This window comes from Mustelus asterias, chromosome 22 (genome assembly GCF_964213995.1).
Source record: "Mustelus asterias chromosome 22, sMusAst1.hap1.1, whole genome shotgun sequence".
Lineage (NCBI taxonomy): Eukaryota > Metazoa > Chordata > Chondrichthyes > Carcharhiniformes > Triakidae > Mustelus > Mustelus asterias.
Genome location: NC_135822.1, coordinates 63,969,594 through 63,992,267, shown reverse-complemented (window position 1 = coordinate 63,992,267; position 22,674 = coordinate 63,969,594). Strand labels below are relative to the sequence as shown.

The window sequence follows — 22,674 nt, the reverse complement described above, 5'->3', positions numbered from 1 at the left end:
GTTACTGGGAGATGAGCAGCTCTGATACTCCTACTTACTGGGTGAGCAGTTAACAAAGTAAATGTTTTACCTCTTTAAGTATCTTCTTTGTATTATGTAAAGCTGTTGACTTTTTAAAAATTATGTCTTTCTTCAGGGCACCTTCCTTACCACATTGGCAAAGGAGTTCTGCTGGTTAATGAATGAGGTTCTTGCAAGGCATTTTGATGTAGGATTTTCAGGGAAGCTACAGGATATTGTGCTGCATGCCCTTTTTATGCTGAGAGACTGTGTGATGTTGAGGAGCTGTCCACTGAAAAATCTCATTGTGATACCAAAGACAACCCGGAAAGCTGTCGATGAGCTTAGTTTTTGCAGCAATTCTATTCTCCCTGTTTTTATCTGTGAGGCTATAGCTGGTAAGTGACATGAGCCACTTGTTTTAAAAAGAACATTGCGGAAATGCACAGCATATTATGCAGCTTCTGAAAGAGGATAGAGGAACACTTTGGATGTGAAAGTTCATTCTACACCCACAACATTGGTGTTTCTCTCTTGTCACTCTGGTGCTAACCAATATGCTGTGCATTTCCAGTATTTACGATTGATTTGCAGCATTCTTCGTTTGTTTTTTGAAATTAGTTCTCTGTGATGCTGAGCCACACTTACGTTGACCAAAAAAGTGCCCAGGTTTTTCGTTTTAAAATTCAGTCACAACTTTGTCGGTTGTGTTTTTACACTGTTACACATTGTTGTTCATTGGGGATACTGTGTAGGTGTGAGCAGTTTCCACTTTGGAAAAGAACAAATCTTGGTACTACCCATGTCTCATTTTCACATCCTCCTGTTTGACTGCCATTAATTTTCCATAATCAAAGATGGCCTGTGTTTGTAGTAATTAATGTATGTATGTAGGTGTGTGTCTGTGTCTGTGTGTGCTGCATTGCTGTTAAATTCAACATTTAATGTTAACATTTTTGTCTTTCTTTTTCTTTCAGCCTGTGCTTTAAATTCTCTTTTAAAGGAAGTGGCTAAATACATGATGGATTGGGACTCCAATGCAGAGATTGCAATCAGCCAAGAGGAACTCATCTGTAAAATTGTTCAGCTTTGTCACTTACTGTCCAATGAGGTCTTACTTTTACCGGTAAGAGCAGTATCTGTTTATATTCAAAGATGGAAACAGATTTTAAATGAAGGAAATGAAAACGCTGACCCACGTCAATAACAAGAAAATAGTTGAAAGTAGCTGACATGAATTTCAAAAGGGACATATGTGCCTGACAGAGCTCAACATGAAGTCGATGCAGTAACTGCAGTATATTGACATTTTAGGAAGGACTTTGACCAAATCTCACAAGAAAGATTACTGAATTAAGGGTTCAGGAAATAGATAGAAGATGGCAAACTGGATTACAAATTACTCAAAGAAGAAAACATATATACATCGTGGTAGTGATTTGAATGGTTAGAAGTGGTTCATGGCATCCTTCAGGGTTCAGCTATGGGGCCATTTCTGTTCACTCTATATGTTAACAATTGGTTGATAGCTTTGTGGTGTTAAAGTGTGTAGTTGGTTCCAAAACCGGCAAAGTTAGTTCTTTCGACCCCAGAGTAGTCTTGGTCTCTAGGTTATAGGAAGAACTTTAAAGGTAAATAATACAGATTGAATCGGATGCTGTTTGCTGTGAGGAACTAAAATCTGAAGAAGTGAAATGTTGGATATTTTCTTGTTAGAATGATTCATATTATTCATCAAATTATTTAAAATTGTGAAAGGGAGGAATAGTTGAATGCTTCTAAAATCTGAGGGGTGAAGAAGGAGGGTCCATTAAATCTAAGGGATTACAAAAGATGGCAGGAGAAATTTATTTACAGATTATAATGAGATTGTGGAATTCATTTCCATGATAGTCGTCGAGGCAGAAACTATATCCGATGAACAATGAAAACAAAGGGATATGGGAACGAGGTGAATAAATGTGATTAGACTTATTATGTGATGGACTGAATTGGTCAAATGGCCTGTTGTTGTGTTGTAACTTCCACGTATTTCACATATGTTCCTTACCGCTGTGTAGTTCAAAGCAGGGTCAGAAGGTCAGGTTGACAAGTTACGAGAAGAAAATATTGCAGCCTTTAGTAATAATAGTCAAAGGACTCTTGGCTGACGAGAGAAGTGATTGGCCATTATGGTGAGACAGGAGACGTACCATGAATTCTTCCAGTTCAGCATTGAGAAGTTCAAAGCTGTCGCCTTCAGTGCCGGCACAACCTCCTTGCACTTGCCAGCAATTCCATTTTCCCACAGTTTTGGTGTCCTACTTGATTCTGAACTAAGCTTCTGATCCTATGTCCTCTCCATTACAAAGGCTTTCTGTTTCCACCTTCATAACATCGCTCTTTCTTGCACTGCCATCTGCTGCTGAAACTATTGTCTAAGCCTTCGTCATGATCAGATTTGACTGTTCCACTGCTCTCTGGATGGTCTCTCTAGCCTTCATAATTTTGAATTATACTAATGTTTTGTTAGTGTATCCAAACTTAAACCTCCTCCTGCACGCCTGTATCATCCTTGCCTTTGCAAACCTATGTTGCTCCAATTCCAGAATTTTAAAGTTCACAGCCTCATGTTTAGATCACTTCATGGCCTGATTCTTTCTTGTCTTTAAACATCTACAAGACAACTCCTTGCAAATTGCATTTTTTCAGCTCTTGCACGTCACCAATTCCTTTTGAGCCACTTTTGTAGTTTCAAAAATGTTTAAATTCCCTCCCTGAACATCTCTGCAAATCTTTCCCCTTAATAGCTCCCTTAAATTTCTGCACTTGGACTGAGCTTTTAAACACCCCTTCTACTCCGTCTTTCTTTGACTAGGGATACACTTTGTGTTCGATACTTGCATGAAGCACCTTGAGACTTTTTTCAATGGTAATACGCGATATGAATCCAGTTTGTGGCATGTGGAGTGGTTCTACCAAAATAGAATGGGCTTCTAAGGCATAATGGTCTTTTCCCATTTGTAACAATTCTCCATGAATATATTTATTTTCAATTGATTCCCCATTTTATACTATAATAGTCTGTGTTTTGCTTGAATTCCTTGCAGCCCTGCCAGTCAGTGTACCAGTTTTCACAGGAAGCGGTGGACAAGTTGATGTATTGTGAGATTCTCATCATGGAGGAGGTGAGGGCATTTTTCTGGTGCGAGTGGCAGTAATTTTGTTTGGGGTGATCATAAGAATTTTTGAATTCTATTATGGTCTTCAGCAATATGAAGAGCTCCTTCCTGAGGTGAAGCAGATAACCCCCTTTTACCCAGAGCAATCATCTGATATTTATATATGGCAAGACAGAGGAAATGGTTAATAAAGCACATGGAACTTCGTCTTTATAAAATAGGGCAGAGCGTACAAAAGCAAGTAAGTTATGATTAACCTGTATAAAATGCTGATTCAGCCACAATTGGAGTATTGTGTCCAGTTGTATGCGCCACATTTCAAGAAGGAGCTGATTGCATGAGAGAGGGTGCTGCAAGATCATGAGAATGCTTCCGACAGGAGGAACTTCAACTATTCAACTAATGGTTGGAGATTGGAGAAGATGGGGTTGTTCTTGAAGGAGAGAAGGTTAAGAGGAGATGAGATCGAGAACCTGAGGGCACTGATTAAGGTGACTGGCAGAAAAACCAATAGTAATACATGAAAATAGATTTTTATATCTCAAGTTGTTCAGATCTGGAATGCACTGCCTGAAAGTGTGGGGTGTGGGGTGTGGGGTGGGGGGGGGGGGGGGGGGAAACGAGATGTATTCAATTGAAGCCATTAAAACAGAATCGGATAATTATCTGAAAAGAAAAAGAAATGCAGGACGGTGGGGAAGTAGGACTCAATAGGTTGCTCCAGAAGCTTGCACAGATATGACGAGCCAAAAAGCCACCTCCTCTAACCACCTATGGTTCCATAATTTGTCTCCATAAAAAAAATGCTACACTGAAGGATGCGGTATGTGAAGTGCTTTGGGATGTTTGGAAGAAATTATAATGTGTCTTTTTACCTTCTGGCATTTATTAATTGTAGCCACCTGAGAGACAGGCTTGAAACTGAGGGAATTTTGTGTGTGAAGTCTATTCCATTGAGTGAGTTTGTATTTGGGGATGTTAATCTTTTGTTATCCAGACTGAATTTAAAACCAGATGTCAAATAATATCTAATTGGTATTTTGTTTGTAAAGAGAATCAGACAATTGAAGCAGCAGTATTATTGTAGATTCCACAGGCTGTTTAAAATAAATTTGGTGGCACAGTGGTTAGCACTGCTGCCTCTCAGCGCCAGGGACCTGGGTTCGATTCCCGGTTTGGGTCATTGTCTGTATGGAGTTTGCACATTCTCCTCGTGTCTGCGTGGGTTTCCTCTGGGTGCTCCATTTCCTCCCACATTCTGAAAGATGTGCTGGTTAGGTGCATTGATCCGAACAGGTGCCAGAATGTGGCGACTTGGGAAATTTCACAGTAACTTCATTGCAGTGTTAATGTAAGCCTTACTGGTGACTAATAAATAAACTTTACTTTAAATAAATTAGTGACAGTTTGTCACGATAGTCAAACTTCTTGGGCCATAAATATGACAATCACCAATTAATCCAATAGGGAATTCGGGAGGAACATGCTTACTCAGTGGTTGGATTGTGGAATTCATCACAAGAAGCAGCTAGGGCAAATAGCATAAAAACATTTAAGAGAAAGAAACAGAATGTCAAGCTGATAAAGTGAGATGATGTAGAGTTGGAAGAGGCACTTGCGGAGCATAACAGTGGGATGAATTTGGCTTGTGGCTGTGTTGTAAATGCTATTTAACACCTTTTTGTATGCAACATCAAATCGGCTCATCTGATGCTTTGATGATGAAGCACAGTGCTGTGCGGCTCCACATTTTCTTCCTGTTGTGAGCTGAGTAGCTGAAATCATTGTAACACTGATCCAAGCACCCTTGAGCTTAGGACGACAAACATCATACAAGATTGCTGCTGTTGGAATCTAATATGTTATCAGAGGGAAATGGATGAGGATTTAAAAGAAAAAATATTTCTTTGGAGGTGGGCCTTGCTGGCTAAGCTAGCATTTATTGCCCATGCCTAATTGCTCTTGAAGTGGTGGTGAGCTGCCGCCTTGAACATCTGCAATCCATGTGGCATAGGTGCACTCAAAGTGCTGTTCGGGTGTCCCAGGATTTTGACCCAGTGACAGTGAAGGAATGTCAATATAGTTCAAAGTCAGAGTAGTGTTTGGCCTGAAGGGGAACTTGCAGGTGGTGATGTTCCCATGCATCTCCTGCACTTGTCCTTCTCGGTGGTAGAGGTTGCTGTCAAAGGAGCCTTGGTGATCACTTCCTGCAGAGATGTACTCCCTGGTTTCACACTTGTATGACTTCTGAGGCAAGATGCTGCTCTCTGTACTATGAAACTTTGTTCAAACTGACTATCAATTTAGGCATGAGAGATTTTGGCTGGTGCATGTTTTATTTTGCAGTTTGCTGTAACATTTGTTTCTGCATAAGTGGTTTGAAATTCCTGCTTTCCCCACTGTTGGTAGAATGAGAACAAACAGCCAGCATGTGACACATGGCAGAAGCGGTTTGCCAAGGAGCTGACGTGGAAGGTGATGGATGATTTTGATGACTCCGAAAGTGACACTGATGAAGCAGTCTGGAAGTGTTATTTCAAGGTATACTGACTCATTTAGAAGTCTTGCTTTTCCACAATTAAGTTTTGATACTAGCTCCGAAAGGTTTAAATACTGTACAGAGTAGTTAATGATGTAACTGAAACTCATAGATAGTTCTATTTGTTGAATGACTCATCATTCAAGTAAGAAAGAACTGTGTTGAATAAAGTTGTGGTCAGCTTCAGTTCACCAAAGTTGCAGAATGATGTGAAGACTCAAGATGTCGATTTATAGCATTAGTACAGTTGTACAGATGCAGATGCTGCATCTTTGAAATTAAAAACAGAAAGTACTTGAAAAATTCAGCAGTTTTGATGAAAAGGTTATTGGACTCGAAACGTTAACTCGGCTTCTCTCTGCACAGATCCTGCCAGACTTGCTGAGTTTTTCCTGCACTTCCTGTTATATAAATCTTCACCTAAGTACATATTGCTGGGACAGCAATAAATCGATGATTGGTATAGAGCATTTCATTTTTGGCCATTTGTTTCTGTTGTTTAACTCACCTTTGATAGGAGGTGCCTGATGTGTTGTCATCTTATTTCCAGCTTGGCCGAACCAGGGAAAGCCACACATTTTTCCTTTTTCTTTGTAGTCTGCTGCAGCCTGTGTTGAAGGCATACGAGGCAGCAGCGAGTTTGCTCCACAAATTTGACTTGCCAATAGAAGGTATGTGAGCGTTAAACCATAATGATCAGATTATGAATAAAATAAAGGTGTTCAGAACTAGAAGTAGAATTCTGTATGTTTCATAGAATGCTGGACTCTTAGATTGTGTAAATCCATCAAAATGGTAGTGTGGCAAGCAGGCCTCACCTCTCTTTTCCTCTTTATTTTTATGTATTTTATTTTTATGATTTTGGAATGTCACTGATGGCTTTGTGCATTGTGGGCTTTGCCAGGGAAGCTGTGGAAATGCCCGCTTTGGGACTTAGACTTGGATCTTTTGTTTTCCTTCTTCATATTAACAATCAGCTCAGTGCTGTGCCCATTGGGTAAATCTGACTGTGAAGCCCAGAGTGGCTGAGTAAATGAACCCCAGTCTCCAGTATCTCTTTTTTGGACTCAACTGTTTGATGCAGCTATTTTTTTGAGAAGCATTCTGTGAAGCTTTTCATTCTCCACTTTCATTTGATCTGATTTTGATTTGATTTATTATTGTCACATGTATTAACATACAGTGAAAAGTATTGTTTCTTGCGCGCTACACTAACAAAACATACCATTCGTAGAGAAGGAAAGGAGGGAGTGCAGAATGTAGTGTTACAGTTGTTGTAGGGAAAAATCCCTGACCAGCACAGAATAGAAGCCGAGTCGCAAATCAAGGTTCAAAGCGTGTCTTTATTGTACAATTTACTAGGATCCTAGGGAGACCCCCGTAGCCAGCTCAGAAACAGTGGCTTGGCCACGTTGATCTCAATTGGATTACATCAGCCCTGGATCTTTATAGGGCTCCAAATTTGAGCGGGAACATTTGATTATGCATCTTTTTACAATATGTATAAAGTGGTCTGTCAGGTCAGGAAGTTCTCTGGGAGGCTTGTCAATTTGCATTTGTATGGTGTGTGTTCGTGTTAATGGGATTACTTGGTCCTGCCCCGGTGTCTAAATGCGTTTCCCATTATCATCTTTATGTGTCCCCTTATTTGAATTTGATCCTATTGTCCCGTGTCTGTGTTTCCTGCTTGTGAGATTGAGTGTTAATGTTATCCTGTCTTGTTGGATGTCTGGAGTACTTCATTCTAACCTTTTATTCTTATATCTTGGTTTATCAGATTTTTATGTCTGCCTTGGCCGAATTAGTAATGTTTCAGTGATAGCTTGGTTTTGATAACCCACTCTGTGTCTCGTTTCATAGGGATCTTGATCGTCCTTGACCAGTTTAAAATGCAGCTACAGGCTGTTGCTAGGCAGATTAGGGATCTCCCGCAGTTTCTGAAATTCGTGAGTCTCTCAGCTGTACAGGGGGGGACCCGATCGAATATCCATCCGGGGGTGCCCCTGTGCATTGTTGGCCCGTTATGAGTGGTGCCAATTAGTCCAATATGTAAATATGTTTGACGATGTAAAATATGGTTTTCTGTAAGATTTTCTCCTTCAGTCCCTCCTCTCGTCCAGGGGGTGCCATTCATGGCTGGCCCCCCATGGACGACCTTCAGAGGAACAGTGATTTGTACAGCTGTTGTCCTTGTCGTTGCTCCTCTTCTTCTGTATCGTTGTTAAGTTCTTGCATCTGGATACTGGCAGTGGGTAGCATTCTTGATGTAATATTTGCACATATCACTTTAATACAGGTTAGGCCAAGGCAGACTGTGAACAGGATGGCTACTACTAGGATTAATCCCTTCATAATGTATGCTCCCCAAACGGTGTTAAACAGCCATCCTAACCACCCATCAGTCCCTGTTAACCCCTGTTTAAAGTTATCCAATTGCTTTTGTATCCCGGACATGGCTGCTGTTATGTTTAGTGTCTCGTCGTGTACGTATGTGATGCATTTGTCCTTGATGATGGTGCATACCCCCCCTTGTCTGGCTAGCTGATAGTCCACCGCATATCTTGTTTGTTGTGTGTATAGTCTGAGTTCTGCGAGTTCTTGGTCAATTGCGCCTAATGCTTGTAGGGTGTTGTTTCCTAAAATGGTCAGTCCACATATGAAGAAGTTCCTATTACTGGCACTGATCACCCCTGCGGCGCCTCCCAGGGATAGTGTCCCCAGAAATCCATATCCTAAAGAAGACCCTAGTGTGACAGGGGCCTGCCAGTCGGAGCAAAATTCTGCGCTGATGGCCCTGGTCACTATGCGTTTCTGGACATGCCCCTCACTTGGGCATGGAACCGTGAGAGGTCTGATTGTCCCTACGGAAAAGAACCTTGGAGGCCTGTCTGTGGCCGTCATGTATACATTTTTAAATAAAAACACGTACCCGTCTTTAACCCGATAACATGCATTTCCCCGGGGTCGTTTGACCGCATGGCCCCATCTTGTGGGACCTTCCCTCCCCCTGGACTGTCCACTTGATTGTACCTCTTGGTGAGAATCAAATGGATATGTCCCTGAGGCTGAGCTTACGTGGGTGCCGTTGCACTTGCCACACATAAGCTGCCTACCCGCGGTGACTGCAATGCATTTCTGTTGCTTGCAGTCACAGGTGAAGTGTCCTTCCCGGACCCGGCACTCCTGGAGAGCACAATGTGCCTCAGCGCACGAATCATTTTTAGGGACAAAGGCATGCACGCACCCCCATCCCTCTCCCTTAAAACATTGTGGGTAGTTCCCATGTGTCTCCTCCGGTTGGGGTCCCGTCCCCCTTAGAATTCCCGGCTCAGTGAGCTCTACACACCTTCCTTGTATCCCTTGCTTAAAGTACCCAATATGTTCTTTGCAGGGTGCCCCCGATGTGTCAATAGTGAATAACTCTTGTGGGAGCCACCCTGGTGTTGCTATGAATAGGGAGTTTACTGATCGCGCTGAGGGGTAACAAGCGGTCCTATTCCCATAGATCTGGATGTGTGTTTTCAGGAATAGGTTTCCTTCCATGATTGGTGGTTCTGCTCCCCTAACCCTCGTATGCTGGAGTGTATTTACAATGGTCAGGGTTATTATCAGATATGTCCCTGTTCCCATATCGCTCTTTTTTTTTTTTTCAACAGTATTTTACAATTACAGTATATACAAAAAATAAACAGGCAATCAAATTAAAGGTAGTTGGTTCCGACGTCTTGATAGTGGATCTGGTCCTGGTTCCTGTGGAAGTTGAATGAGCAAAACGGTATTTTTTTAGTTTATTTGTCCTCATATAGTTTTAATTGGGTCCAGTGTTTCCAGACCCCCTGTCCTCTTATATCTATACAGGCACAGGTATCTCCGCTAATAATGACCTCGTAAGGTCCGTGCCATCTTGGGGCAAATCCTGGTTTTGCAGGAAGCACCTTTGTTAATACCCGGCTCCCAGCTTTTGGGACTTCTGGTAGTATTTCTGAGTCCCCCTCTGCGTCGACCTGTGCCTGATTAGAAATTACGGACCGGCGCATCCCCTTCAATTGGGTGCTAAGGTCTCGGATGTATTGTCGGATCCTATCTTTTATCGGACCCACATCTGTCCAGCCTGTAATAATGTTTTCGGGCAAGTGCATTGCTCGCCCGGTCATCAGCTCGTATGGAGTCAAGCCGGTAGTTCGATTTGTGGTCGCCCTAAGCCTCATCAGGACTGCAGGTAGGACTTCTGTCCAATTTCTACCTGAGGATTGCATTGCCTTTGCCATTGTTGTTTTTAGAGTCCGATTCATCCTCTCCACCATCCCGGAACTTTGTGGGTGATAGGGGATGTGAAATTTTTGTTTTATTCCTAATAGTTGGCAAATGTTTTTCAGAACCTTTCCTGTGAAGTGTGTTCCCTGGTCCGAATCAACTTGAATTGGCATCCCCCACCGGGGAATGACTTCTGCTGCCAATATCTTGGCTACTGTTAGGGCTGTACAATTGGTTGTGGGGAATGCCTCTACCCACCTGGTGAATTGGTCTACTATTACCAGGCAGTATGTTTTCCCGTGAGAGGGGGGCAGTGGTCCGATGAAGTCCATTTGTATCTGTTCCCAGGGTCCCTTTGGTCTGGGTTGGTGTCCCATCTTTACCTTTATGGGCTTCCCGGGGTTGTGCTGGGCACATATAGTGCATCTGCGGCAGTATGTGGCCACATCTCGTCCCAATCCTTTCCACCACCACTCTCTCTCCAGGCTCTGTATCATTGCATCCCTGCCTGTATGGGGAAGCCCGTGGTGTAGTTCCAGTAATGTGTTCTGGATACATCCTGGTGCCAATACTCGGTTATCTTTTCTCCACACCCCGTCAGTCCCTTTAACTGCGCCCAGCTCCTCCCACCTGTCTCGTTCTTGCTGTGTAATGTCCCCATGTAATTTCTGTATGTCAATCTCTTCCTGTTCTATCGTTATTGCTGCAAGGGGCATGCTTTTAATGTCACTGTTTTCTAGTGCTTGCCGTGCCGCTGCGTCTGCGGCTTGATTCCCTTTGAAGTGAATCCACCCCGGGGTGTCCCTCCCAGGTTCCCGCTGGTGGGCTTTTATTTTAATTACTGCGGCCTCTGTCGGTTGTTCACTAGCTGCTAGCAGTGCTCTTATCTGCTGTTGGTGTTTAATGGGGGTACCTCCTGTTGTGATGAATCCCCTTCTCCCCCATGCTGGCATGTAATCGTGGATCACACCAAATGCGTATTGGCTGTCTGTATACACATTGACTGTTTTTCCTGCTGCTAATCTTAGGGCTTGGGTGAGGGCAACTAATTCTGCTACCTGAGCGGACTGACCCCCGTCGATCCTTCCTGATTCTAGGGTTTCCAGGTTCTGGTCCACTACTGCCCACCCTGTCCTTGGGGATCCGGATACATATTTGCGGGACCCATCCACATAGACGGTCTTATCTGCTGTTGGAAGGGGTTCATCTCTAATCTTTCCTTCCTCGTCATTTTTGTCAGTTTCTCCACAGCTGTGTGCCTCCCCAATATCTAAAATCCCTTCCGCGGGATTTTCTCCCGTGTCCCTTACGATCGTGACTGACTTGTTAGGCGGTAGGAGTGTGGCCTCCCACCTTGCCCTCCTTATATTGGAGACTGTTTTGAGTTTGCCCGTGTTTAGCATCTCTACCAATGTATGTTTTGTGTGTAGTACAATATCTCCTGTCATGACAATGGGCTCACTTATCCCTACAGCCCATGCTGCACAGTCTAGGGCGGCTATGCACCTGGGCATCCCGGTGACTACTGGTCCCTCAGCCGTTGAATAATACCCTACGGGTCTCTTTCTATCTCCATGAGTCTGTGCCACTACGGCAGAATAGAAGCCGTCCCGGTTGTCGCAGAAGATGTGAAACTTTTTGCTTCCATCGGGCAATCCCAATCCAGGGGCTGAAACTAACCTTGCTTTCAGTTCTGCGTATGCTGTCTCTTGCTCTTGTCCCCACTCTATCCTTTCCAGGGCTGGCTTTCCTCCCTTTACTAATCTCTGAATTGGTTCCGCGATCCGTGCAAAGTCAGGGATAAAACTCCTGCTATAATTGAATAGTCCTAAAACTTTCCGGACCCCTCTTATTGTGACTGGTCGTGGCATTTCTTTAATCGCGGTTTTGCGATCTGCGGGCATGTTTTTAACTCCCTGGGAAATTAGGTGTCCTAAGTACAGGACCTGGGGTTTTGCAATTTGTGCCTTATGTGGGCTTATTTTCAGCCCGGCTTTTGCCAATCCTTTTAGTACTGCATACAGGGCTGCCTTGTGCCCTTGTTCTGTTTTGGACGCTATTAAGACATCGTCCACATATTGGAGAACTGTATTGTCCTCATGCAATTTCACCCTACTTAGGATGTCGCTCATCGTTCTGTGGAATATGGCAGGACTGTTATGAAATCCTTGTGGGAGACGGGTCCATGTGTACTGTTTTTCTCCCACAGTGAAAGCAAATTTGTCTTGGGATTCTGGGTCTAGTGGAAGGGACCAGAATCCATTTGCGATATCTAGTACCGTGAAAATTTTGTGGTCTTGTGCCAATCCGTTTAAAATAGTCGAGGGGTTTGCCACAATGGGGTGTAATTTAGGTGTTACCTTGTTCAAACCGGTGTAATCGATGGTGAGCCGGTAGCTCCCGTCAGGTTTGATGACTGGCCATGTGGGGGAATTGGTGGTACTGGTGGTTTCCCTGAGGATTCCTTTTTCTATTAAACCTTTGACTATTTCTACCACTGCCCCTTTCGCTTCCTTTTTGATAGGGTATTGTCTGTGGGGCTTGTGCTCTGGTCCTGGGACTTTTATCGGTTCTGTGTCGGTTAGTCCGGTATCTAATTTCGTCCTAGCCCAGGCTTCTGGAATAGAAGCACAGATGGCTCCGAACCCTTCTCGTTCCTGGTCCCAATCTCGGGCCACGACAGTGGCTACCCCAACCATCCCCAGGTGGTTGGCTAGTGTCCCTTGCCTGGTCTTTCTACCGTCAGGTTGTGGCCAAATTAGTTTTCCTTTCCCACAATCTATCAGTACCTGGTATTCCCTCATTAGGTCATTTCCCATGATTGTGCCCTCATTATTTTGACAAACGTAAAATTGCATTGGAATGTACTTGTGGTTGATTTCTACTAGTGTGGTTTCACTAAGATAGGCGGGTATTCTCTCCCCTCCTACCCCGGTTATGTGTATTCTTTTGTTGGTCAGTGGCAGGGGTAGGTTTGTAACTGATATGGCTGCTCCCGTATCTACTAACATGTGGCACTCCCTACCCCCTACCACGGCATCTACGTATATTCTCTCCCCCTCTTTCCTGTTTTGGATGGGAGCTACGGGTTGTGAGATTTTGACCAATGTTGGCCGATAAGTGGAGTGGACGGACACCGGCTTTTGTCGGGATTCACAGTCTTCTGTGGGCGTGGCTACACTAACCCTCTCTCTTCTGCCATCTCCCTGGCTTAAGGTTTCTCCTAGTCACCCTGGTGGATTCCGGGAGTGTGGTGCCCCCGGGGTTGTTCCATAGTTGTCCTGGGGTCTCCCATGCTTCCCCCAACATGTTGCCTCAGTGTGCCCTGGTTTATGGCAGTGGTCGCAGCGAGGCCCGCCATTCTCAGGTTTCCCTTTGACTGGTGTCCCTCTGCAGAATCTAGCCGTATGCCCTGGCTGGCCACATGTGTAGCAGCTGAACCCGGTTCTCCCCCTATCTCCGTTATGGGGGGTTACAACTCTCTCTCGTCTGGGCTTGGTTTGGGCAGCCTTCTCTTCTCTTATCCCGCTAGCCCACTCGACTAGCTCGTCATAGTCTTGGGATGCTATCACCCCCATTTTAAGGATCTCTTGGTGTGCCTCTGAGAGCCCGTCCTTAAATGCCTGAACAAAAGCCCTGTCCCTCCTATCCGCGTCGTCTCGTCCTGAACATTCCATATATACCCCGAATAATCTCTCTCCAAATTCCGATGCACTTTCCCCCCGTCCTTGTTTAGTGTTTGTGATCCTGCTCCAATTAGTGGGGGAATTCCCTAAGACCCGTTGGACTTCGGTCTTGAATAATGTAAAGGGTGCCTGCTGGTCATCTATCTCAGCCGTTGTAGGAACGGCATGTGTCCACCTTCCTCCATTATAGTCCTGTGCTGCTTGAGCCGCTGGCCCTCCTGCTACCAACCTCCATTTATCCGCTGGACAGGCTGCCCTGACCAGCTGGTGTATGTCCCTTAAATGTAACTGGTGTCCTACCCAGAGCGAATCTAATTCGCCCCAAAATTCCAGGTTTGCGCTTCTGGGTTTTAACTTCCCCAGGGATGCCATAATCTGCTGCCTTTCCCCTGGCGTAAAAGGCTTATAGGTTGCCTTTGGTTGTGCTAACGTCCCTCCTCTCGTGACTGGCGCTAGATTATAATTGTCTATGTTTTCTTTTGATGCTGGAGTGGCTGTATGTTTCTGCACTGACTCGTATGGGCGCCGAGGGTCCGTTTCCTCTGATCTCTGCGTTATCTCCGCAGTGTTGTTTCTGTATTCTAACTCCCTCACTCTCTCCTGTAATACTTTAATTTGTTCTGTCTCTTTGTGTCTCTCCTCCATGGAGGCATTTACTTCCTCAATTAGTCCAGCTAACTGGGTCACTAATATTACTCCCATTACTTTTGTTTTGTCCCGTTTAACTCCGTCTACCCACTTTCTTTGATCTTCTAAAGTTTGTGATGCGTTCCACCCGTTCCGTTTCATCTTTGCAACAATCGCTTCTCTGGCTAACAGATACTTTAAAATGAGAGCTACTGCAGTTTCTCCCTTAACAACGTGGTCTGCCATTTTTCTGTCTAGCAGTCCTGCAACCCCCGTATGCTGGCTGCTACAGTAAAAGTGCCTCAACTCCTGTCACTGATACTGCCCCAGCACCGTCTGTATTGCTGTAGAGCCTCGTAGTGAGGTTCCAGTGGGTCTCTTTCCCCTGGGCTCCCCCAACTATTCCTGACACCTCACGCTTGGACTATTTTGTGTTGTCTTATTGGGATGTGTGCTGGTTGTTTAGTGGGTTTGTCCGCCCCTGTTCCCAGCCCCTCTAAGTACAACGCCTCCCGCTCGGCCACCACCCCCACTAGCAGGGTTGATCCGTTACCCCAAACCCGGGTATCCTGCTATGGGCTGTGGTGTTCTCTACAGACGAACAAGGTTATCAAACTCCGCCCGGGTCCCTAATGGATCCTCCGTCGTCGTGTCTCTTGGTCAGGATGGATCGGGTCCACTTTTCCTCAACACTTACACACCTGTACTCTGTTATCAAAGCCCCTGTTATAGTTAGTAACTGTATCGACTCTGAGGTTGTTCGTCCCTTCAGAGTCAGTGTTGTTACCCGATTTACACTGTCCGTGCCTTGCACCTTGAGTGCCTGTCCCTCTTAGCGCCCGCTTCAAAACCCAACCTTAGCGTGGGAGATTTCTCCTCTTAACGTCCAGTTTAGGGTAGGGCACCTTGAGTCAAGCACTCCCTTGTCCTATTGCCTTGGCACAGACAGCGGTTTCATTTACAATCCTGGGTTAGTTACACCAATTAGTTCTGCATGCGGTACTTATCTTTATATTAGTCTTAATTCTTTGTTATCAAATAGCCCAAAACCTGTTATCTTTACCTTTGGTCCTTTACTCCTATTAAAGTTAACAGTTACTTACCTTCTTCCACGCGGTTGTTCTGACCTGTACCTCTTTAGTGCGGACTTCTGTTTCAATTTAAAACTTAGGCAAGATTATACAGTTCTACAAGACAACAATACTCAAAACAGACAAACCCTAACCCTTAAAGGTACCTCACTTTGAACGGAGACCTGCACTCGCCTCTGACTGCTCTGGATTTGTATCAGATTCGTTTAAATTTGATCCCGACTTTCAAACTGTGGTTATCAGTCAGAAGTCAGATATCAAATCCTGCTGTGACTACGCCATTTTGTTGTAGGGAAAAATCCCTGACCAGCACAGAATAGAAGCCGAGTCGCAAATCAAGGTTCAAAGCGTGTCTTTATTGTACAATTTACTAGGATCCTAGGGAGACCCCCGTAGCCAGCTCAGAAACAGTGGCTTGGCCACGTTGATCTCAATTGGATTACATCAGCCCTGGATCTTTATAGGGCTCCAAATTTGAGCGGGAACATTTGATTATGCATCTTTTTACAATATGTATAAAGTGGTCTGTCAGGTCAGGAAGTTCTCTGGGAGGCTTGTCAATTTGCATTTGTATGGTGTGTGTTCGTGTTAATGGGATTACTTGGTCCTGCCCCGGTGTCTAAATGCGTTTCCCATTATCATCTTTATGTGTCCCCTTATTTGAATTTGATCCTATTGTCCCGTGTCTGTGTTTCCTGCTTGTGAGATTGAGTGTTAATGTTATCCTGTCTTGTTGGATGTCTGGAGTACTTCATTCTAACCTTTTATTCTTATATCTTGGTTTATCAGATTTTTATGTCTGCCTTGGCCGAATTAGTAATGTTTCAGTGATAGCTTGGTTTTGATAACCCACTCTGTGTCTCGTTTCATAGGGATCTTGATCGTCCTTGACCAGTTTAAAATGCAGCTACAGGCTGTTGCTAGGCAGATTAGGGATCTCCCGCAGTTTCTGAAATTCGTGAGTCTCTCAGCTGTACAGGGGGGGACCCGATCGAATATCCATCCGGGGGTGCCCCTGTGCATTGTTGGCCCGTTATGAGTGGTGCCAATTAGTCCAATATGTAAATATGTTTGACGATGTAAAATATGGTTTTCTGTAAGATTTTCTCCTTCACAGTCATAGCTAGAGTGTAGAGAAAGGTCAACTTAATGCAAGGTAGGTCCATTCAAAAGTCTGACAGCAGCAGGGAAGAAGCTGTTCTTGAGTCGGTTGGTACGTGACCTCAGACTTTTGTATCTTTTTCCCGACGGAAGAAGTTGGAAGAATGTCCGGGGTGCGTGGAGTCCTTAATTATGCTGGCTGCTTTGCCGAGGCAGTGGGAAGTGTAGACAGAGTCAGTGGATGGGAGGCTGGTTTGCATGATGGATTGGGCTACATTCATGACCTTTTGTAGTTCCTTACGGTCTTGGGCAGAGTAGGAGCCCCATACCAAACTGTGATACAACCAGAAAGAATGCTTCCTATGGTGCGTCTGTAAAAGTTGGTGAGAGTCGTAGCTGACATGCCAAATTTCCTTAGTCTTCTGAGAAAGTAGACGCGTTGGTGGGCTTTCTTAACTATAGTTTCGGCATGGGGGGACCAGGACAGGTTGTGTTATTTCAAGATTTGGACACCTAAAAACATGAAGCCCTCACTAACGAAGGTGAGATATACAGGAAGTAATAGAGTCCTTCTGACAAGATTTACAGACTCATGCATCTGATGTGTTTTTGCTTTCAGAGCCACAGTGCGTGCTGAAGATGTTTAACCTTTTGCAAGCACAGTCAGAGGAACAATATGGTGAGTCAATGAATGCAACACAATGATTTCAATCAATGAATTGCTCAAAAACTACAGCAAAGACACAGGAAAAAATGAATATTGGTTCATGTCATGTTGTCATGTGCTATGGATGAGAAAAAAATCAAATGTCTTAACTTCTAGTGGCACTGGGAGCTTTTTATTGTTATAGTTTTGGGTGTGGGTATTATCCACTCAACAGCACCACTCTGACTGAGATCCAGGATTCAGAAGTGTTTCGGAATTTTATTGTCCCTGTGTTTTAATACCACTTTCTGTTTGGAGAAAAGAAAGCCTGAAGCATTTGTAACTGTCTTCAGCCAGAAGTGCTGAGCGGGTGATCCATCTGAGCCTCCTCCTTAAATTATCCCATTATCATAGATGTCAGCAGTCTTCTGTCAACTTGATGCACTCCACTTGATATCAAGAAATAGCTAAAGGCACTGGATTCAGCAACGGCTGTGTGTCCTGACAACATACTGGTTGCAGAACTGAAAACCTGTATACCAGAACTCGCTGCATCCTGAGGCAAGATGCTCCAGTGCAGCTGCAACACTGGCATCTGACAATGTGGAAAATCACCCAAGCATGTTCTAACTTAAGAAAGCAGGACAAATCTAATGTGGTCAATTACTGTTCCACAAGTTAAACCACCAGCAAAGTGACCTCCCCATGACATTTCTATTGCTGAATCCCCTACCATTAACATCCTGCGGGTCACAATTTACCAGTAACTTGATTGGAATAGTAAATTAAATATTGTGGTTACAAGATCAGGTCAGAGGCTGCCAATTATTTGATCAGTAACTCAGATCTTGATTCTCCAAAACGTGTCCACCAGATGTAAAGAGTGTGATGGATCACTCTCCACTAACCTTAATGAGTGAAGCACTATCAACACTTAAAAAGTCTAACACCATCCAAAACAAAAGCAGTCAGTTTAATTGGCACCACATCGACCAGTTTCAACTTTGATTCACTCTCCCAACACCATACGACGCACTGGTGTTTTACTATCTCCAAATTGAACTGCAGCAACTTGCTAAGGCTCCTTTAACAGCACCTTCCAAACCTGTTACCTCTATCACCTAAAAGAATAAAGTCCAGAGACACTGAGACTTCAGCATGTTTTGTCTCCTGATCACATACCATTCTGACTTGGAACTATCTTGATGTTCCTGTACTGTCACTGGGCCATAAACCTGGATCTCCACCATCAAACCCCTCCATCCCCAGGCCCTGCAGTTGTTCTGTGGAAGTACCTATACAACATAGACTGCAGAAGTCAAGAAAGTGACTCATGACCACTTGCACAAGGATAATTAGATATGGACCATATGTATTGGCCTTGCCAGTAACTGCCACATCCTAAGAATATATTTTTTAATTACCAATGTGGCATATTTTTGAGAATACAAATTGGTTTTGAATGCATGGATCAATGAGACTTGAGCTACTAATCTATGTTTTAACATTTTACAGAAAGTGCCACACTCTGTCTTGCCAACAGTGCTATAAAGACCTTCAAGGAGTTGGGGGTAAGTAAAGTTCTTATTATTTGGGACTTTGTTACCATTTTTTTTAATGCCAAGTTTATTCAGCAAACAGCTGAACCCTGGGGATTTCACCACCTGTTTCTGTTGAGTGATATTTTATATTTCTGCTGGAGACTCCTGCTTCGAAGCTCAACACAGTGATTCATCATGGTAGTGTATGTGGACAGTCATCAATTTAGAATGGGTTGGCTAAGTTGCTGTGCTCTGTGGGGCTGAGCAACAAGCTCGTACTCAGTGTCAGTGGTGTAATCAGTCAAAGTCAGCATAGATTTACAAAGGGGAATTCATTCTTGATGAATCTATTGGAATACTTTGAGGATGTAACGAGTAGAGTTGACTGAGGAGAACCAGTGGATGTGGTTTATTTGGACTTCCAGAAGGATTTCGACAATGTCTTGCATTTCAGATTACTATGTAAAGTTAAAGCACACGGGATTGCGGGCAATGTCTTGAGATGGATAGAAAGCTGGCTAGCAGGTAGGAAGCAAAGAGTTGGCATAAACGGGACTTTTTCTGATTGGCAGTCAGTGACTAGTGCGTACTGCAGGGATCTGTGCTAGGACCCCAACTGTTCACATTATATATTAATAATTTGGACGAGGGAACTAAATGTATTATCTCCAAATTTGCAGATGGTACGAAGTTGGGTGGGAGGGTGAGCTGTGAGGAGGAAGCAAAGATTTGGAAAGGCTGAGTGTGTGGGCGTATGCATGGCAGATGCAGTATCATGTGGATAAATGTGAGGTTATCCACTTTGGTAGCAATAATAGGAAGACGGATTATTACTTGAATGGGCATAAATTGAGAGGGGTGGCTACTCAACGAGACCTTTGAGTCCTCGTGCATCAGTCGCTGAAAGTAAGCGTGCAAGTACAGCAGGCAGTAAAGATGGCAAATGGTATGTTGGCCTTCGTAGCGAGAGGATTTGAGGGATAGGGATGTTTTGCTGCAATTGTATAGGGCGTTGGTGAGGCGACACCTGGAATATTGTGTGCAGTTTTGGTGTCCTTATCTGTGGAAGGACATCTTTGCTAAAGAGAGACTACAGTGAAGGTTTACTAGGCTGATTCCCGGGATGGCAGGTCTGTCAAACGGGGAGAGATAAGTCAGTTAGGTTTGTATTCGTTGGAGTTTAGAAGAGAGGGGATCTCATAGAAACTTATAAAATTCTAATAGGGTTAGACAGCATAGATTCAAAAAGAATGTTCCCAATGGTGGGGGAATCCAGAACTGGGGCTCATTGTTTGAGAATAAGGGAAACCTTTCAGAACTGAGGTGAGGAGAAATTGCTTCACCAGAGAGTGGTGAATGTATGAAATTCACTACCACAGAAAGTAGCTGAGGCCAAAACGTTGTGTTATTTAAAGAAGAAATTAGATATAGCTCTTGGGGTTAAAGGGATATGGGGGGAAGGAGGATCAGGATATTGAATTTGATGATCAGCTATGATCATAATGAATGGCGGAGCGGGCTCGAAGTGCCGTACGGCCTGCTCCTGCTTCTAGTTTTTATGTGTCTGTATATTCATGCAGAATTAATAGCCACACAGCTAAGGTACTGAAGGTCATCTTTCATGTAAACCATGTCCAGCAGTAATTGGTGCAGATAAGGCTGAGGGAAAAGAAAGCATTGCAGTCCTCGCTGATAAATGGGCTGAGATCAGTGCCAGGTAACTTGGAAAGATGGAAGTTTTACAATTTGAGCTTTTTTGATGTACTATTAGTCAAATAATTTGGCGTTTGATTGTAAATGTAAAGTTTAATGCTGTAATTTCTCTCTCTTCAATTGATTTTCTGAACTTTCTTCAGAGTACCTGTGTATCAATCCTTGACATGTTATGTAGTAGGAATGAAAATGAGTAATTATTGATGAAGTAGTAACCCAAACCATTTCCTTTCACTTGTAGGTTTTCAAAGAGGAGGCTGGAGTGGAGGGGCCCTTGCTGAAACTCAGTGAAACTTTTCAACAATCTGATAATTTACTGAAGCTCCAGCAGTATGTTCAGCAATTCTCATGTTGAAAGTATAAAGGGGTAAACAGTTCTACTTTTTCATTTGGTTCATCCAGTTTACATCTGGATTCATGGCATGGACTCTGAGATGCCTAGCTCCAACTGACATCGGCTTGAACTTCTCCAGTCCTTCTGATCTGGGCTGTTCTCCTTCCTGATTCATGGATTAACCCATTATTGTGAATGAGACGTTCAAACAATGTGGTTTTTCACCCTGCAACCCGAATGGCTGGGGCATCAACAGGAGTTACAGACTGGAATCATAGTTGAGGGGGAAACCCTTACCTTTACTTTCATGAGGAAATTCTTGAAGTTCATGTATAACTTTAGCAAAAGAAAGGAATTTTGTTTCAGTTTAAATGGAAAAATCAGCACTAATTTTGTTCAGAATTCACGTTATTTTTTTATTTTGTATTGGTTAGGTGGATTTTGTTGCCTTGTACTGCTCAGTGCTTAAATAAAATTAGGTGAGCAATGCGTTAGACCGACTTCAGTGTCTGCCTTTAATGGAAATATTGAAGTTGAAAACTCTGCTATGTTGCTCTAGGGTTTATGTTGAGTTTTTAAGTTCTTGAAAATTGTGACCTTTGAATCAGGGTAACCAGTGCACAGCCTATTAGAGGATATATATAAGTCAGCAATTCTAGTGTTCCTGCAAATTTAAAGTTGATTTTATATTTTATCACACTCCTTCCCTTGAAGGTAGCAACTTGCATTGCAGTATATTTTCCAAGTTTCAAAATTCTGGTTTCTCGCTTTCTTCATGTACGAGCTGAAATGGTGAATGTCTGCAATCTATTTGAATGTCGAAGGAGGGCATCAGGGTTGGGGAAACCTTCGAGCCAAGGTTACTGTAATTTGGCCTAAAGCTGATATACCAGCACATTGTAGCATGTTTCAGTGGAACAAAAACCCTGATTGATTTTTAAAAATTCTTTCATGGGATTGGGCATGGTGGGCAAGGCTGGCATTTATTGCCCGCCCTTAACTGCCTTTGAACTGAGTGGCCTCCTCGTCTATTTCAAAGAGCAGGTAAGAGTCAACCATGTTTCTGTGGACTTGCAAGTGCCAGACCAGGTAAAGATGAGTTTTTACGATAATGATAGCTTCATGGTCATCATTACTGGCACTAGCTTTCAATTCCATATTGTATGAATTGAATTTAAATTCCACCAGCATGTAGTGGTGGAGCCCCCCAGAGCATTAGCTTGGGCCTCTGGATTACTGATCCAGAGACATTATGACTATGCACCATCTTACACACATACTCACATGCATTCCACACACGAATGATGATTACTTGCTATCACTGATGCTGAATTGCTGCAATGAAGTTGGGACCATCCAGTTTAAGTGTTCCGTACCACAACAATTGATTAAATTTAACTACCAAATCATTTTTAAAACTTTAATTTTCTTTAAAATTCTCCAAAACACAGTAGAATCCAAGTGTACCTAGTTACAATGAGTTATGCTCAGTGATGGCATGTCTTGTTCATAACTTCAAACATGGACTTAGTTTGAATGGAAGCTTCTGGATCTCTCTCTTATTATAATAGACACCAACATGGTGGCTGAGTGCCAAAGGTCATGTGACTTCTGCAAATACAGCAGACAGGTTATCTTAAGATTCTGGGAAGTTCATAATTGGGGGCCTCTCCAAATACAGAAGGAAGCCAACTATGGGATTCACACCTATCATTGTTTGTAGTTTAATCCAAACTCAAAAATCATTGGACTTTCAAACTTCATGTCTTCCAAATTTTCAAAAAACAGTTAACCAGAAGCAGGTGTGGATGACCATCATCTATTTACATTGTAAAGCGATGGCTTTTAGCTTTAAACCATTCTGATTGGACAATAGTTGATCATTTGACCAAAACTGGCTTCTGATACAAAAGTTCTTTATTATCTGAAGAATGAAAAAGAAACAGTCTGCAAAGAACACAACTGCAGACCAAAGGTTTTT

At 43.5% G+C, this 22,674-nt stretch overlaps 1 protein-coding gene across 1 annotated transcript in view; it reads left to right on the top strand.

Annotated features, from left to right (window-relative positions):
• Nucleotides 1-21,186, top strand: part of gpat2 (glycerol-3-phosphate acyltransferase 2, mitochondrial) — a 71,079-nt gene extending 49,893 nt beyond the window's left edge. The window contains exons 15-22 of the mRNA XM_078238497.1: nt 137-398; nt 978-1,126; nt 3,090-3,167; nt 5,571-5,702; nt 6,251-6,371; nt 17,079-17,138; nt 18,621-18,676; nt 20,601-21,186. Of these exons, the coding sequence (XP_078094623.1) occupies nt 137-398; nt 978-1,126; nt 3,090-3,167; nt 5,571-5,702; nt 6,251-6,371; nt 17,079-17,138; nt 18,621-18,676; nt 20,601-20,714 (972 nt within the window). The 3' untranslated portion in view covers nt 20,715-21,186. The remainder of the gene's footprint in view (nt 1-136; nt 399-977; nt 1,127-3,089; nt 3,168-5,570; nt 5,703-6,250; nt 6,372-17,078; nt 17,139-18,620; nt 18,677-20,600) is intronic.
• Nucleotides 21,187-22,674: the final 1,488 nt, after the last annotated feature.